This window comes from Heteronotia binoei, chromosome 2, assembly GCF_032191835.1.
Source record: "Heteronotia binoei isolate CCM8104 ecotype False Entrance Well chromosome 2, APGP_CSIRO_Hbin_v1, whole genome shotgun sequence".
In the NCBI taxonomy this organism is placed as follows: domain Eukaryota; kingdom Metazoa; phylum Chordata; class Lepidosauria; order Squamata; family Gekkonidae; genus Heteronotia; species Heteronotia binoei.
In genome coordinates, this window is record NC_083224.1 from 49,341,197 (window position 1) to 49,358,903 (window position 17,707).

General features: G+C 40.9%; 1 protein-coding gene across 1 annotated transcript in view; it reads left to right on the plus strand.

Annotated features, from left to right (window-relative positions):
- The window catches only part of PTPRT (protein tyrosine phosphatase receptor type T), a 1,094,059-nt gene that overhangs the window by 870,191 nt on the left and 206,161 nt on the right, over positions 1-17,707 (plus strand). The window contains exon 12 of the mRNA XM_060230934.1: positions 10,573-10,846. Within this exon, the coding sequence (XP_060086917.1) occupies positions 10,573-10,846 (274 nt within the window). The remainder of the gene's footprint in view (positions 1-10,572; positions 10,847-17,707) is intronic.

The window sequence follows — 17,707 nt, forward strand, 5'->3', positions numbered from 1 at the left end:
TTCAGCCTCTTCTGCATCAGTGGTTGGGGCATAGACTTGGATTACTTAAAGGTGCTTTTTTGTATTTATCCTGTGTAATTCAGGGAACTGGGGCAAGGAAGCTCTGGCTCTTTCCCTCCCTCCCCAGGGGACCAGGAGGGAAAGAAGCCTCAACCAATGGAGAAAATTGATATTTTGCTCTGTAGCTCCCGTGCGATTGAGCAAGCCTTGCAAAGCAAGCTGAGAGGGAGAAAGAAGCAGACAAGAGCCAGTTGCTCGGGGGCCTGATAGGAGCCCTCTGGGGGCCTGATTCGACCTCCAGGCCACATGTTTGACACCCCTGGCTTAGAGGGAACACAGTTCCTATGCTGGACCCTCATTTGCAATACTGACTGGTTTGATTTGTTTTAATTAGCTAGGGTTTTTGTTTTCCTGAGAGGAAGAGTAGTTATCAAGGGGAACATTTGTGTTCTTATTTTAATTTTTTCTCATTTGTGGTATTTTGAGGGAGGGGGTGCCATTTAGGTTAAAAAAAACCCTGCTCTTGGAAATCCAACATTTCCCTCCATAGAAACAATGGGGGGAAAGTGTGGCTGTGTATATCAGTGTTAAGGGGCCACAAAATTATACCACTATGTCTAATTCATTAAAAACTTGAGTAGAGGGGGTATACTGAAACATTAGTGCCATTTGGTTTTTAAAAAAACCTTCAGAAAAAACACCAATTTCACACCATTTTTCCCCATAGGAAACAATGGACAAACATCTGGTGTGACATTAGTAAACCCAAAAACTTTCTCTGACATGACTTTCTGATATGAAAGAAAAGCCCTGACATTTAATGAAAGAAATAATCCTACCCTTTCTGAAATTACAATTCACAATTACAATTTTTTAGGTGCATATCTCTAAGTTTAGAGTACAGTTTAGCTCTACAGTTTACATTTCAGCATAATGCAGGATTATAAACGGGATGAATGTAAATATTAAACAAATAGCATTTTTCTTCCTCTTTGTTTTCATCCCAGTTAAAATAGTGGGGAAAAAGAAATCAGGAAATTAGACTTGAAAGTCAGGTGATAGTATGCTTATCTTTGTCCAGTTTCTAAAAGTTTAAACTGAACTTTTAAAGTTTAAACTAAAGACTTTAAGTATAAAAAATAGTTTGTTAATTTTGGTTCACCTCTAGTTCTGGGTCCGAGAGTAACCTGTGTTCATATTTAGAATCAGTGGTCATGTACACACCTTTTAATGGAGTGGATAATTCTTTTTATTTGGGGCTAGGTGTTTATTGCAAGAGCCAGAGGTGTGTTGTTAGCCGCCCTGAGCCTGCTTGGCGGGGGAGGGCGGGATATAAATAAAATTTTACTTACTTACTTACTTACTTCTGCTACATCTTGATTATTTTACTTGGAGTCAGCATCGAAACCTGGCAAGTTTAGAGTTGGGAGTGAGCAGTTAAGTGGCCAAATTTGCGGATGACACTAAATTGTTCAGGGTGGTGAGAACCACCAGAGAGGATTGTGAGGCACTCCAAAGGGATCTGTTGAGGCTGGGTGAGTGGGCGTCAACGTGGCAGATGCGGTTCAATGTGGCCAAGTGCAAAGTAATGCACATTGGGGCCAAGAATCCCAGCTACAAATACAAGTTGATGGGGTGTGAACTGGCAGAGACTGACCGAGAGAGAGATCTTGGGGTCGTGGTAGATAACTCACTGAAAATGTCAAGACAGTGTGCGTTTGCAGTAAAAAAGGCCAACGCCATGCTGGGAATTATTAGGAAGGGAATTGAAAACAAATCAGCCAGAATCATAATGCCCCTGTATAAATCGATGGTGCGGTCTCATTTGGAGTACTGTGTGCAGTTCTGGTCGCCGCACCTCAAAAAGGATATTATAGCATTGGAGAAAGTCCAGAAAAGGGCAACTAGAATGATTACAGGGCTGGAGCACTTTCCCTATGAAGAAAAGTTGAAACGCTTGGGACTCTTTAGCTTGGAGAAACGTCGACTGAGGGGTGACATGATAGAGGTTTACAAGATAATGGAGAAAGTAGAGAAAGAAGTACTTTTCTCCCTTTCTCACAATACAAGAACTCATGGGCATTCGATGAAATTGCTGAGCAGACAGGTTAAAACGGATAAAAGGAAGTACTTCTTCACCCAAAGGGTGATTAACATGTGGAATTCACTGCCACAGGAGGTGGTGGCGGCCACAAGTATAGCTACCTTCAAGAGGGGTTTAGATAAAAATATGGAGCAGAGGTCCATCAGTGGCTATTAGCCACAGTGTGTGTGTATATATAATTTTTTTTGCCACTGTGTGACACAGAGTGTTGGACTGGATGGGCCGTTGGCCTGATCCAACATGGCTTCTCTTATGTTCTTATGTTTAAAAACTCACATCAATGCAGAGTGAAAGTGCCATTGTTTTATATTTTATCTGTTACAATATCATCTTATTGGTGACTCCTTAGTCACAAACTTGCGAAGATTTTATGTAAACTGTCACTATGATGAGAGTCCCCATAGTTAAAAGTGGGAGTTCAGATTGTATTCTAAGAGGCAAATCAAACTGAGATTTATTGTCCTACATATTTTTAGCATAAGGAATGCATAAGTTTTTATTATGCATTATGCTTTTATTTAGTAATCATATCTGATCCTAGTTTTCATCTACCATTAGACTCCACTGTTATACTTTTTAAATTGAATTATATTTGGGGGGTTCTTTTTCAGAAAGGGGTAAATCCTGTGCAGACATTGATTACAGTCCCCTTGCAAACTGATTAAAGATAACAGAGTGAAAATGGTGTGAATTCAATTACTCTGAATAATCTGCTACTGTCTTGGAAATAAGGATCGGGAAGGCATTACTGAGCATCTCAGCAAAACTGTTGTAGCATTTTATCTAGATTTTTAAAAAAATATAATCCAGGTTACGAAATGTGGAAGCTCTATATAACAACCACCTTTAGCTTGAAAGCTTCTTGTTTAATTCTTGATAAAAAATATTATTCTATTGAGAGGATTCAGAGTACTTGGATTACAGAAGAGTAGCAAAAGAGTCTGGTGGACAGGAAAGGGAGTTGTGTGTGCAGGGAAGGACAACTGGGAAACTTTTAAGTTTTAAAAATAGTTTCTAAGCAATGTTCTGTGAGACATTTTGTCTTTTAAGTTTGTTTTGTTTGATGTGTTTTTAGGGACTTTATCATTTAATTCCTCCTTTATTATTTTTTAAAGAATGCTTCATGGCTAATTGTACCATTATATCATATAAGTCTAAGCCATCTTCTGAAGACTTAAGAGTTTCTACAGAGCTTGGTTTGAAAAGTACTTTCGTTTCATACAGCTAGGCCTGCAGGCTGCTTAAATTTCAGAGTCAACATAAAATGTCACATTTGAAGGATTATCAAGAGAAGAAATCCAAGAAATACAGAAATGTAGGAAAAATATTTAATTGGAATTATTGTTTTCTGCATTAATATGTCTGTTTAACCCTGTTGAAGATATGCACATCATTAAGGCTGGGTCCAGACCGGCAGTCTGGAGCGGCATTGTGCTGTCCCAGAAGTGGGCCCGCACAAAAAGAAATGCCCTGGGAAGGCCAGACAGTGTGTGGCCCGCTGCTGGGACAGGGGCGAGCCACGCATGCCATAGAGGAGTGTCCACAGCACCAAAGTGTTCCAAACACCATGCTTCTGCTGCTTCCCAGCTGACCAGACAGCTGGAAGGCACCTTGGAGGTGACTTGGAAGCTGCTCTGCTGATTTGCTACCACTTCAGAAGTGATAGCTTTTGTGGTAGGACTTGGACAACTGGCAACAAGTGTGAGAGTGGGACGGGGGCAGATGTGCACATTTGGTTGTGCTTTTTTGGTCCACCTGTGTCCCGTCCCTATGCCAGTTTAAAATAGCAATCTGGACCCAGCCAAAGAGTTCTTCTTTGAAGCATTTTTAATTGACTCCTAGGTAACTGTGTGATAATAAAACCTGCCTGCTTGTTGTATCCTGGATTACTCTGGTCAGGACTGATTCAGATATAGATGTGCAGCACTTAAGAAACCCTAAACATCTACTTAGCTTTAGTATACCAGATAATTTAACTCCAGAAGTACACCTCAGTAACACTGTAGGTTTGTTCTGGGTATAGTATACCAGTAAATACTATTAGAGAATCTCTGCTTTCATTCTAACCTTATTCATTAGTCTGCTTTCTATCATCTAGTGTTTTTTCAGTCCTGTTTTGTCCTACGCCAACAAACACATCCCTATTTGTGATTCTTTTAATCTGCTAAAAATATTCCTATGATTCCACACTGCCCACTTATATTAAGAATTGCTGCTTCCATTCCCATTTGTCTGATGAAGTCTGCTTAAGAGCATACGAAAGCTTACATTCTGAATAAAACTTTGTTGGTCTTAAAGGTGCACTTGTCTACTGCTTTGTTCTATATATAAAAATGTTAATAATTCTTGCTACTTTTTATCTTAACAAAATCTATTCAAAAATAATTACAAGTCTCTCATACATATGACTATCTTTTGGCCAACCCTTTGTTTGTTTCTCTCTCTCTGTGACATAAACTCATAAAATGTTGGAGATCATTCCAGTTCACTGTGCCCATCTTCAGCCTGAATTTTCTGAGAGCGTGAGGGAAAGAGTCGTTAGGGTCTTAGTGGATAGCTCAGTGAAGCAGTCGACCTAATGTACTACAGCAATGAAGAAGACAAACTCTGTTTTGAGGATTATTAGGAAAGGGATTGACAGGTTTATAAAATTATATGCAAGGCAGAAAGAGTGGAAAGAGGTTTATTCCCCCTCTCTCTCCCAAAATACTAAATCTCAGTGGCATCCAATGAAGTTGATGGGCAGTAGATCCAGGATGGACAAGTGCTTAAAATGTGGAATTTGCAGCTAGAGGATGGAATGATTGCAACCAGCATTATAAAAGGTAAAGGTAGTAGTCCCCTGTTCAAGCACTAGTCATTTCCGACTCTGGGGTGTGACACTGCATCAAGACGTTTTCCCGGCAGACTTTGTATGAGGTAGTTTACCGTTGCCTTCTACACTTTGTAATGAGCCCTGAAGAGGGGGATCTGGAAGGGTTAACAGACCAGGAAGAACCAACAGCTGGGCCATCAATTTCACTCTCTACATTCCAGGCACCCACACCAGCTGTTGACAATCAGTCTCCTCCAAACTCTCCCCCTCCCATCTCAAGAATGCGCACGCGTCTTTGAAAGACACAGATGCGCTGCACACCAATGCTTCAGATCTCTTAGCCCTGATTACTAGAGGAACTACGGTCACCCAGGAAGTAGGCTGATTGATGTGCCCATATAACTCACGCCTGGGACTTGGCAACCTTGTGGAAGCAACAAGTCATCTGGCAACCAGACAGGTGACTACAATGTTCTGGAAATTAGGGGCATTTCCTTACATGGTTTACATTCACACTCCTTCCTGATTCCAGTTCCTGACCATTCTGAATGCCTTGGCACCCTGACCCTTTGGCTTTGGACACTGACTTCTCCTTCTGGTTTGTGATTTTGCTGTGGTGACTCGGCTCCTGACCAATTCCTTGAACTTTGACTTTGGACCAGCTTTAGACTCTCTCCTGCCTGCGCCCCGAGATATTTCATACTTACAATGTCATCTACACTTCTCCCCCAGCAAACTTGGTACTCATTTTACCAACCTCACAAGAATGGAAGGCTGAGTCAACCTTGAGCCAGCTACCTGAACCCAGCTTCCGCCAGGATCGTGCATGGACACCTTTAAAAGGGGATTTGATAGATTAATGAAGGATAGGTCTATCAGCAACTACTAGTCATAGGGAACTTCCACAAGTGGTGGTAATAAACCTCTTAATATCAGTGCTCAGAGGCAACATCAGGGGAAGGCCTCGTCTTCTGTATTCTGTTGTTGGGCCTCCAGGGTACCTATTTAGCCATTGCATGAGACAGGATGCTAGACTAGATGGACTACTGTGATGCTGTTAACTAGGGATGGACATGAACCACATGTTTTGGTTCAGTTCATGGATTGTGGCTGAACCACAAAATGAACCATGAACTGATATGCTGGTTTGGGAACCAAACCAGTTTGTATCAGTTCATAAGCCACATAAAATTTAAACCCCTGCTTTTATTTCCCGAAAGAAGCTGCATGGAGCAGAAAGCAGAGGTTTAAATGGCTCCCAGGGATCTAAACCAAAGAGCTGAGCTATTTTCATGAAGAACAGAAAGAGATGCTCAGCTGTTTTTGTTTTGTTTTTGTGAAGAAGGGTTTTAAACCCATGCTTTCTGCTACTTACGAACCACCATGAACTGTATAAAAATTCATGGAAGTTTGTGGTGGTTTTTCAGTTTGCAAACATTGCTTTGCAAACCATGAACTGGCCAAAATTCATGATTCATCAGTGGGTTTGTACCCATCCCTACTGTTAATGTTATGCATCTAAGGTCACAGCTGTCCAGCAGATGTGTTAATCCAACCTTCTTCCAAAGAGCCTTCCTCCAGTTAAAGGATCCTTCCTCCAATTTAAGTGGTATTTGTATTGAAAGAAGAACCATATAAGTAAGAGAAAATCTCCTTAGGCTAGAGGTAGGCTTGAAATTGTTCACTGGGGTGATACAATAGGGGTCAGATCCACCCTGTGATTCTACATCTCAATAAAAGTATACTTTGAATGCATGTGGTAGACAGCATATATCTGGGTAGATGTTGCTGTGAATATACAGTGAAGCTAGAGTCAGCAAGGAATGACACCCCCCCCCCCCAAAAAAAAAAAAACATACAAAGGCATAGAATGTCTGCACAGGGGTTGGAATGACCTGCAATATAGGATGTACACTGCTCTACACAAATTTCCCTTTTCTGCATTATGTTTGTCACTTTAAAAACAAACACTTGTCCCATTTGGGGTTTTTTGCTGAGATGCAACTGTTTTTTCCTTTAGAAAAGAATATGTCATACACTCATAAAAACTGACAGTGATTAATCTTAGTGTGTGGGTTAGATGCTTGAAACTCTCTCTTCCTTTAGCTGCCATTCCATTGTTTCCTGCAATGTAATGTTGATGAGACATTGCTAGGAATGCTTTTAGGTCCATCTTTCTGCCACAACGAGTCTCTGAAAGCTGCTAGAATGATAACTTGCCAGCTGCTCCCCAGCCTTCCATCGATCTCTCCTGTCTAACGAGACAAAAAACCAGCCTCATATAGACAGGTGAGGGCAGCATATATGAATAATCGGATGTGAAGTGATGTGGCTTGCCATGATACCGTTCTCTTTGTCAAATGGATGACTACTGTTAAGACACAAGTATGTTTGTGTTTGCTGTTGCAGTGCCAAAGTTGGAAGCTTTAGATGACAGCAAGAACAAAATACCTTGTATCTGAAAGTTACACACATTTCCGTTAAAATAAAGAGCTACAAGGAGAGCCAGCATTTGGTGCTTGATATCACTGAGATGAAAACCTCAAAGAGATTTGATATGGACAAAAAGGAGGTCTAGAACTATCAAAATTAAGGATGCATACTCCAGCAAAGCTGGTATTGGCTGTCTTTGTCAGAATTTTTATTTGAGCATCTGAATACAGTTACTATGTCCTATTGTTCTACTGGAGGCATGGAGCTTGAAGGTCCTATCCGGGAGTTCTTTGCTGTGTGCACAAAGCACTCATAGTATGATGACATACCTGGAAGTGACATCATGCTGCCAATGGTGTGTGGTGACACTCCAGTTTTTGGGTAAAACTCTGGTTTGAGCCTAAATTTACCATAGAGTTTTGCCCAAAAACTAGAACATCACCATGTGACATTGATGGTGTGATGAGGTCACTTCTGGGTGATATTATTGTGCCACATTTTGGGGGCATTTGTAGGAGGGGAGGGGCCTGAAGAAGCAGAGAAAACCCCAACCAGACTGGGGGGAGGAGCTGGCAACCCTACATCTGAATGTTTTAAACTGATTTTTCCCATGGATAAACATAATCCTTTTTCTATATGATGGAAGGAGTTTTGACTCTCAAAAGCATATATTCTTGAAAGATTATATACGGTAATTTATTGGTTTCTAAGGTGCTTCTGGACATGAGCCTTGCTCTTCTACTGTAGGCCAACAGAGCTACCCACCTGAAACTATCCTTTTACTTACTAACTCTTAATCAGAAGATGAGGGTGGCATCATATTTAAACTACATGTTTCTAGTACTAATAGGACTGCGAACCTACATTTCTCAGTAAATGTGTGCAAGTTTTAAAGCTTTCCAAACTCTTTAACAGAAAGAAGGTTACAGCACGTGTCAACTATACATAAAAATTAGCTGAGATGTTTTTCACATGAAGTAGTTAAAATTCCTATAGGAATTGTTCTAATGGAAACATGTAAAATCCTTATGTTTTGTTTTAATGTATGTATTACTGAAAGATTTGTTGACCAATAAATTTGCCTCTGAGTACAGAGAAGGGCAGTTTCATCCAGTTCACCCTTAGTATGGAAAGTAGGTTTTCAAGACATATTATCCCAAATGTGCAGCTGATAGACCTGATCCGGCCCCCACAGGGCATTTATCAGGCCCGCACGCAAGTGGCCATTGTCTGCTTCCTTCCTCCTCTCTTCTTTCTTTGGTCACCATTTTTGTATTTCTCCTGTATGATGCAGCTAGCAAAGCAGCCTCTGCCTCTTTCCCTCTTCCCCACTCCCTTTTCTCCAAGGGAGAAGGAGCCTCAGCCAATGGAGGAGCTAGGGTCTGTAACTCTACTGGGCAATTGAGAGAGCCCAGCACAGCTAAACCTCTCTCAATTAAAGCTCTATCTGTGCCAAGCTCTTCCAATCACACAGCAGAGCTACACAGCCGATCTCCTGCATTGCCTGTGGCTCCTCCTCCCTCCTCCTCTTCTCTTGGGAGAGAGGGAGGGGGGAAAAGAAAAAAGTGAGGAGAGGCTGCTTTGTTTGGCTGCCTCAATGGCAGGGGGAAAATGCAAAACAAACACCTTTAAGATCAAAATAGATTTTATTCAAGGTAAGAGCTCCTTGCCTTGTTAAACTGTGTGTGTTTGTTTTATTAAGTTCATTTTGCCAGGGGTCCTTTGGGTTCCTTCCCACTTTTCAATGTATTCATGCCCTCATGATCCAGTCTTTCTCAGTAGGAAAACCATGTGAATGATTTAAATGAGGAGTAACAGCAAACTATTTAGATGAGGAATAACAACAAGGTTTAGGCTGAAAGTGTGTGATCAGCACATTTGTAGACCGGGGATTCTGAACCTAGCCTTCCCAGATAGTAGCTGTTACTGACCCCACTATGCATTGTTGTCTTTCTATTCTTGCATTGCCTCATATGAATTGCAGTTATTTTTCTGGGAAGACTGTTGTTTTGTAGACAAACACAAAGCCATCGGTCTGTGCTATGGTGCCTTCACATGTTCTTGACTAGAACACAAAACAGTTTAGATACAAAAACTCACATTGCCCAACCATTTCATGTTTCCTCCTGGGTCATAGGGAACAGAGCATTGACCATAGGATTTCTGTAATGAATGTAAATAAATCAAAATAGGTTTGCAACTTACAGATACACACTTGAACAGCATACTCAAGAATGCTACAGCACAGACATTGTCTCCAGATTTTGATGGAATAATTCAGAGCAAGAGGTGTTAGTTATCAGAGACTGTTAAACAAAATATTGCAAATGTCCCAATGTTATAAGCATGATTGATTTTAAGTAAAAAATATTTAGTTGTGTTTATATAAGCCCTTTAAAGTTTGTCACTCTGCTACCTGGAATTACAGTTCATGATACACATGGCCCAGCCCAACAAGGTTTCATTTGTCAGATCTGGCCCTCATAACACATGACTTTGACACCCCTGTATTAACCCATTAAATGAAGATGGACATTGTTATTGTTATTATTGTGTTGATTATTCAATCCATTGCTAATGTAAACTGCAAAGGTTCTTTATTGTTCATGAAATGTTGTTTGAATTATTTCTGAGAAGCTATTAACAGTGAGATAAGTTTGAGCACTGACCAGTTTGGCTTATGTCATGATCCTTAAATTTTTGCCAGGCAGATGGTCTCACACATGAACAAATGTAATCTGTCTCAGAGCTAATTGCTATGTCTTCACCTGTGCAGAAGAGCACTAACTTTCCTCCCAGCATCTGTGCATTGCCACTAATTAATTAAAAATAATAATTAAGATAACAGACATCAAAAACAACGTTATTTTTTTTCTTACTGGTTTCTTATTCATCAAAGTATAAGTGATATCTTATGAATGACTGTGACTTTATAGGAGTATATGTATGCACATTCTTCCAGAGTATTGTGGGGAGATGTAATTTGCCCCCAATGTCATTGAAATAAATCAACATTTTTAAATTGTAACACATGATGCCCACACTCACTACTAAACTATAAATTCATCCCAACCACTCCGATAGGGGATAAATTCTCTCACATGATCACTGCCTCCTGGGAATTATGTGGGAAACCAAAGTTCTTTTGATACAACGTATGCTTTTCTCTTTGCATGCTCAGTTCATCCTCATCCCACTGAAAGCTTGTTTTCTATTTCAGTGTTTATCAGCTTGTTGTGAAAGAAGAGAGGCCACAAAAGTCACGAAGAGCTGCAGATATCATTGAATGCTTCTCTGTTCCAGTGAGCTACAAAAATGCATCAAGCCTTGATTCCCCCCATTACTTTGCGGCTGAGCTGAAGCCAGTCAACTTGCCCGTCACCCAGCCTTTCACAGTAGGAGACAACAAAACCTACAATGGCTATTGGAATGCTCCACTTTCACCACTGAAAAGTTATAGCATTTACTTTCAGGCTCTCAGTAAAGCAAATGGGGTAAGTGCTAAGAACAAAGACTTGCTTTTTGGGTTAGCCACTTTTTAAGTTATGATCCCCAGGCTGTCTTGAGAAAGCTATCATTCTTTCCATCATCTTGAGATGACGTATCATAATGTATTAGGGTTGCCAAATTTAACTCAGAAAATACTAGGAGACTTTGGGGGCAGAGCCAGGAGACTTTCCCATTCCCTATACTAAATAAAAATAAAGCAGTGCACTTCCCCTGAATAGTCTTCATTTCCTTGTCCCTCAACAGCTGCAGTTCCAGTAAATGAAAGTGAACACAAACTCACAAAATGGCCAAAATAAACAGAGTTTACAAGTACACACTTTTGTAAGAGCTGCTGTATTTCCAACCAAATTCTTCAGACTAACACAGGCAAATGAAAATAGATAGGTGGAATTTTTCCTCCATCTCATAAACAGGTTACTATACAAAGATGTCTGAAACAAATCTAAAACAAGCATTCTCTCTCTCTCTTGCACACACACACACACACTTACTGGCTCTGCTTCCTATACAAAGATGTCTGAAACTAAAGCAAAGCAAGCAGAGGGATTGCACTCTCACTCTCTCACACACACATGTGGCTCTGCTGGTGGCCCCTCCCAATGCAGTTTTCACTTCCTGCTCAAATTTAAAAGCTCACGCATGCATTTTAAAACACAGGGTGTTTGCATACTTCTAAACCTACAGAGATCTAAAGGCACATGGTGGCTGTGGGGGCGGAGCTTCCCTGATGGCCAGCTAACTGGGGGCAGGGTGGAGCCTGGAAAACCAGGGGGATTGGGAAGCCTATCATGTATCAATGCTTCTCCATTTTAAAGGGTAAACCATGTTAATGTAGCTTTAGGGATAAGGACAATATACCAGTCACTTTTGGGTGAGAGGTTCATGAAAACTGTATAGTTGCACGGACTTAAAATATGTGAGTGAAATGTCTCTCTGGATTGCCTGTATATCTGATGAGATATTGTATGATGAGCAAGGCTTTTGCTTGCAACATGATGATTTAGTGAAAATTTCTCTTGCCTTTGGTTCTTGTTTGGTTGAGTCAGTGGAGTATGTCATTAAAAAGTATTGATTTATCTTTGTGGAGGTGTACTTTAGTTGCTTCCCACTCTTTTCAGCCACACTGTAATTTGATCTGAATGTAAGTTTGTATTCTTCTTCAATATGAATTCATTGTTAGAGGTATTAGGGATGTGTCAGGCTCCTGGCATTGATCTAGATAAATTGGATTAAATAGAAGATGACTTGAGAACTGATTTGATGTTACAATTTAGAGGGTGTTGTGATTGCAAGAACCACTGGTCCCTCTGGAAGTGAAACATGCAATGTGCATTGAAAATAGAACTAGTTATTGTTCAGTGTAAGATCAAAGCATAATTCTTCTGGGCTATATTAAAGAACAAGTAGAAATAGCAGATAAAGAAACTTCTGGAAATGTAGGGAGAGAAACAAGTGACCTAAAGTTGATATTAGAGCAAACTAGCCAGAACACTTTGTTGTAGTCTTTATCTCTCTAGGGCCATAATTTTAGACTATTACTTGTGTGTCCTTACAGAGAGCATGAGCAGTTTCTATTGGACATATCCAGGCCTCAGATTCAGTGGGAGCTCACAGGAGCACAGCTCCTGAACCTTTCTTAGAGTTCCACCTCCTTGTCCATTGAATAGTAGATGCAGCTGAATAACAATTTCTGGATGAGCTCCACCACCTGTTTTTCTACTAAACAACCCCTGGACATATCCTTACTGTTTAACATTCCCTCCTCCTAAATTTCTTGTGGCCTTGCCCAAGAAGAGCAGGGGGAAACTGAAGATGGATGACCCTGCTTCACTGGTCTCCCTGGAGCCATCTGGCCATTGCTTGCTCCTAAAACATTCAGCCAACACACTCTTACTAGGTAGGTGCCATCACCTGTCACTTTGAGATCTGAGGCAGAGTCTGACAGGCTCACTTCTGCCTCTCTCTCTTTCTCTAATGCATGCATGCACACACCTCATCTAGTCAAATACACTGCCTTATGAACTTTTGAAATTGAGCAATCTGGGGTCAACATAGACTCTCTTAACACAATGACTTTTAACTTTATTTAGAGAAGACAGAGTAATAAGGGAAGGTGTATGCAATTATTTTCAGGGGAGGAATGGAAAGAAATCAGGAAAAAATTTAAGACAGACAGGAGAACTAAATAGAACTAAAACATTACAGAAAGCTAAAACAATCTGACTAAACTGGTTCCTTAGCTTAATGACTTGTAGTTTTTTGCAGATCTTCACCATGTCAACCTGACAGGGATCTATTCTACAAGCCAGCCAGCAACATGGGGGCGCCACTGCTATCATGTCATTATGACATTTCCATGTCAAACCCAGAAGTGACATCATGCTATTCTAGGATTCAGCGGTTTTACCATAGCGTTTCCACTGAATCCTGGAGCATCATGACTGGAGAGGTGCCGGAAGATTGGAGGCGGGCAAATGTTGTCCCCATCTTCAAGAAGGGGGAAAAAAGATTATCCAGGTAACTACCGACCTGTCAACTTGACATTTATACCTGGAAAAGTTTTAGAACAAATCATCAAACAGTCGGTCCTGGAACATTTAGAAAGAATGGATGTGATTACTAAGAGCCATCATGGGTTTCTCAAGAACAAGTCATGTCAGACTAACCTGATCTCTTTTTTTGAGACTACCTTGCTGGATAAGGGGAATGCTGGATAAGGGGAATGCTGTAGACATTGTTTATCTTGATTTCAGTAAGGCTTTTGATAAGGTTCCACATACTATCCTCGTTGACAAGTTGGTAAAATGTTGTTTGGATCCTGTTACTATTAGGTGGATCTGTAACTGGTTGACAGATCACACCCAAAGAGTGCTTGTGAATGGTTCGTCATCCTCTTGGAGAGGAGTGACAAGTGGAGTGCCTTAAGTATCTGTCCTGGGACCTGTTTTGTTCAACATCTTTATCAATGATTTGGATGAAGGAATAGAGGGAATGCTTATTAAATTTGCCAATGATACTAAATCGGGAGGGGTTGCAAACACAGAAGAAGACAGAAACAAGATACAGGATGACCTTGACAGGCTGGAAAACTGGGCTAAAACCAATAAAATGAATATTAACAGAGATAAATGTAAAGTTCTGCATTTAGGTAGAAAAAAATCCAATGCATAGTTATAGGATGGGGGGGGGGGACTTGTCTTAGCAGTAGTATGTGTGAAAAGTATCTAGGGATCTTAGTGGATCATACGCTGAACATGAGTTAACAGTGTGATCCGGTGGCTAAAAAGGCAAATTCAATTTTGGGCTGTAACAACAGAAGTATAGTCCAGATCACGTGATGTGATGGTATTGCTTTACTCTGCACTGGTAAGACCTCATCTGGAATATTGTGTTAAGTTTTAGGCACCACATTTTAAGAAGGATATAGACCAGCTAGAATGAGTCCAGAGGAGGGTGACAAAGATGGTGAGGGGTCTGGAGACCAAGTCCTATGAGGAAAGGTTGAAGGAGCTGAGGATGTTTAGCCTGGAGAGGAGGCGACTGAGAGGTGATATGATCACCATCTTCAAGTACTTGAAGGGCTGTCATCTAGAGGATGGAGTGGAATTGTTTTCTGTGGCCCCAGAACGTAGGACCAGAACCAGTGGGTTTAAATTAAATCAGAAGAGTTTCTGGCTCAACATTAGGAAGAACTTCCTGACCATTAGAGCGATTCCTCAGTGGAACAGGCTTCTTCGGGAGGTGGTGGGCTTTCCTTCCTTGGAGGTTTTTAAACAGAGGCTGGATGGCCATCTGACAGCAATGAAGATCCTGTGAATTTAGGGGGAGATATTTGTGCAGGGGGGCATTGTGCAGGGGGTTGGACTAGATGACCCTGGAGGTCCCTTCCAATTCTATGATATCATTTCTGGTTCAGCCCAGAAATGACATAATGCTGCTGTTACAATGACAGATTTTTTCCTTCATTTTCCCCTGTCAGCCTACTAAGCAGTGGCAGCAATTGGGGGTTGCCAGGTCTGGCTCAGGAAGTATCTGATGACTTTGGGGGTGGAGCCAGGACCAAGGTTGTGACAAGCATGATTGAACTCTGAAGGGAGTTCTGGCCATCACATTTAAAGGGGCTGTGCTCCTTTTAAATGCTTTCATTTTATTGGAAATAATTGAGGATGGGGGCCTCTTTTGGGGGGCTCATAGAATTGGACCTCTCTTTTCATGTTCTGGCTGGTTCTAAGTCAATCAGGTAATTCTTTATGGAGGCACTGTGATTTGTTGTCCTGTTCCTGCTCTTGTTAAAGCATGAAGGCCTTTTCTGATCTTCAAAGATAATTAGACATAGGAAAATCTTGGGGACCAGGCTTCATGACTGACAATGGCAAATGTCACTGGGCCAAGAATAATTGTTGCATGGGTCTATTAGGGCTGTCAACTCCAATTTGGGAAATTCCTGAAGATTTGAGATAATGCCTAGGTGGGTAAGTGCGGGGAGGGAGGTCAGCAGGGATTTGATACCATTAAGGTCTAGCTCTGAAAATGTGATTTACTCCAGAAAAACTGATCAAAGTCACAATTCTTGGAGAACTCTAGACCCTACCTTGAGTTTGGTAACTCTAGGGTTGATAGACTCCTCCAAGTCTTTAATAGCATGAGTAATAGATAGAGTGGCCCGGCCAGCACGTGGCAATCCTGAGAACTTCTGGAGGTGAGGCACAGGGAGGGGGGAGCATTATATAATATGATAACATCATGAAATACATTTTTATGCTGTAATGAAACCTTCAATATGTCCATTTGACCACAGTGGCAATTAGGGTTGCCAGGTCCACTTACCTGGCTGGTGGGGTCAATTTATGTTTTAACCTAAAACTCTGATAAAATTTGCTTTGAAGCATATTTACTGTAAACAGTTCAAAAGCTAAGGAGAAGGAAAAAACAATGGAGGATTTTTTCCCCCATTGTTACAGCTTCTCTCTTTGTAGCAGTGTGTGCACTCTTCCATGTGTTCATAATCTCTGTTGCCATTAGCTGTGATTGTTGCATTGGAAAAAAAACATATAATTAATAGTCAGTTATAAAACAAGTGTCATAAATTGCAGCTGAATTAGATCACAAGCCTCCTTGCCTTCTGTTGCACAATGCTATATTTGTGTGGTGTGTCTGTGTATATTAGGGTAAGAGAGATGCTCATTTGAGTTTTTGTTTGTGGGTTGTCACAGGAGAGCTGGAGTATCAGGTGCTTCTCCCAGAAGAGAATGTAAACAGAACATGTGTGAAGCAGAGTACTGTTGGGCTTTGTTCTGTAAAGCACCTGTTTCTGAATGGTGTGAATTTTGCTCCATGGGCTTATCAAAAGCCAGATGCTTCACTGAAATGTTTCTGAGTTTGGTGTGAAAGAAAAACTAGACAAAAACCTAAGCCAAGCTTTAGACTTCTGAGAGATGGGGGAAATACAATCAGTTTTTGATCCCATTGAGATCAGGAGTGCTGAAATGAACTGATACCACACACAAAGTGCAGTTTTATGGCACCATTAACAAAATTGTGTTCTAGCATAGCTAGATGAGTCCAATAACACCTTGGAAATGAACAAAATTTGTGAGGTATAAGCTTTTGAGAGTCAAAGCTCCCTTCATAAGATACTATCAATATTATACTCTGAAAATCTTGTTGGTCTCTAAGATGCAACCGGACTTGAATCTAGTTCTTCTATTGCAGACCAATATGACTATCCTCCTGAAACTGTTCTAGCATAAGCTTCCATGGATTACAGCACACTTTCTAAGGCAGAAATGAGTTGTTCCTGCATATACAGTCATTTTTGTGTACTGGTATGTAGCCCCACCCCATAAGATTTGAATTTTTTGTTTGTTAATGGTGTTGATTACCCAGAATAAGAGGTTTTTGTTAGGACAGAACAGGAAGAAACAGAATGGTTTCCAACTTGCAAAGGTGTCAGACAGGGATGTACTTTATCCCCGTCTGTTCAGTCTTTATGCAGAACACATCATAAGGAAAGCTGGATTAGATTTAGATGAAGGTGAAGTGAAAACTGCTGGAAGGAACGTAAACAAGTTGAGATATACAGATAACATCACATTATTGGCACAAAATAGGGAAGACTTGAAATGACTACTGCTGAAGATTAAAACAGCATCACAAAACAAAAGTAAAGACTACTGCGGCATTACACAACTTTAAGGTTGTTTATGAAGAAATTGAAATTCTTAATGATTTTCTTTTCCTTGACTCCATCATCAACCAAAAGGGAGACTGCAACCAAGAAATTAGGAGATTGAGATTGGTTAAGGGCAGCCATGAAGGACCTAGAAAAGATTCTTAAATCAGCAGTTGCATGGTCTATTGGAGACTTATTGACCCAAAGACACATTCAGTCTGCTCAGGTCTCCTGGCCATTCATGTAATTTCCATGATCTATTCCTATTGGTGCTTTGCCACATTTTTATTGCACCCTTCCTCCAAGAAGCTAATGTCAGCCTTCCTTGCCTTTTATCAAAACAATCCTGTGAAATAGGTTAGGTGTAGGGAGAGAGGTCACCCTGGGAGCTTCCATAGCAGAGTGGGTATTTCCATCTGAGTCTCCCCATTCCTTGTCCAACACTCTGAGCATAGGCTTGGTGTGCAGCACTGTGACTCAATGGTAGAGCATCTGCCTGACATCTGCTTGGCATGCAGAAAGTCCCAGGTTCAATCTCTGGTATCTCAAGTTAAAAGGACCAGGCAGTAGATGATATGAAAGACCTCTGCCTGAGACCCTGAAGAGCCACTGTCAGTCTGAGTAGACGATACTGACCTTGATGGACTAGGGGTTTGATTCAGGATAAGGCAAC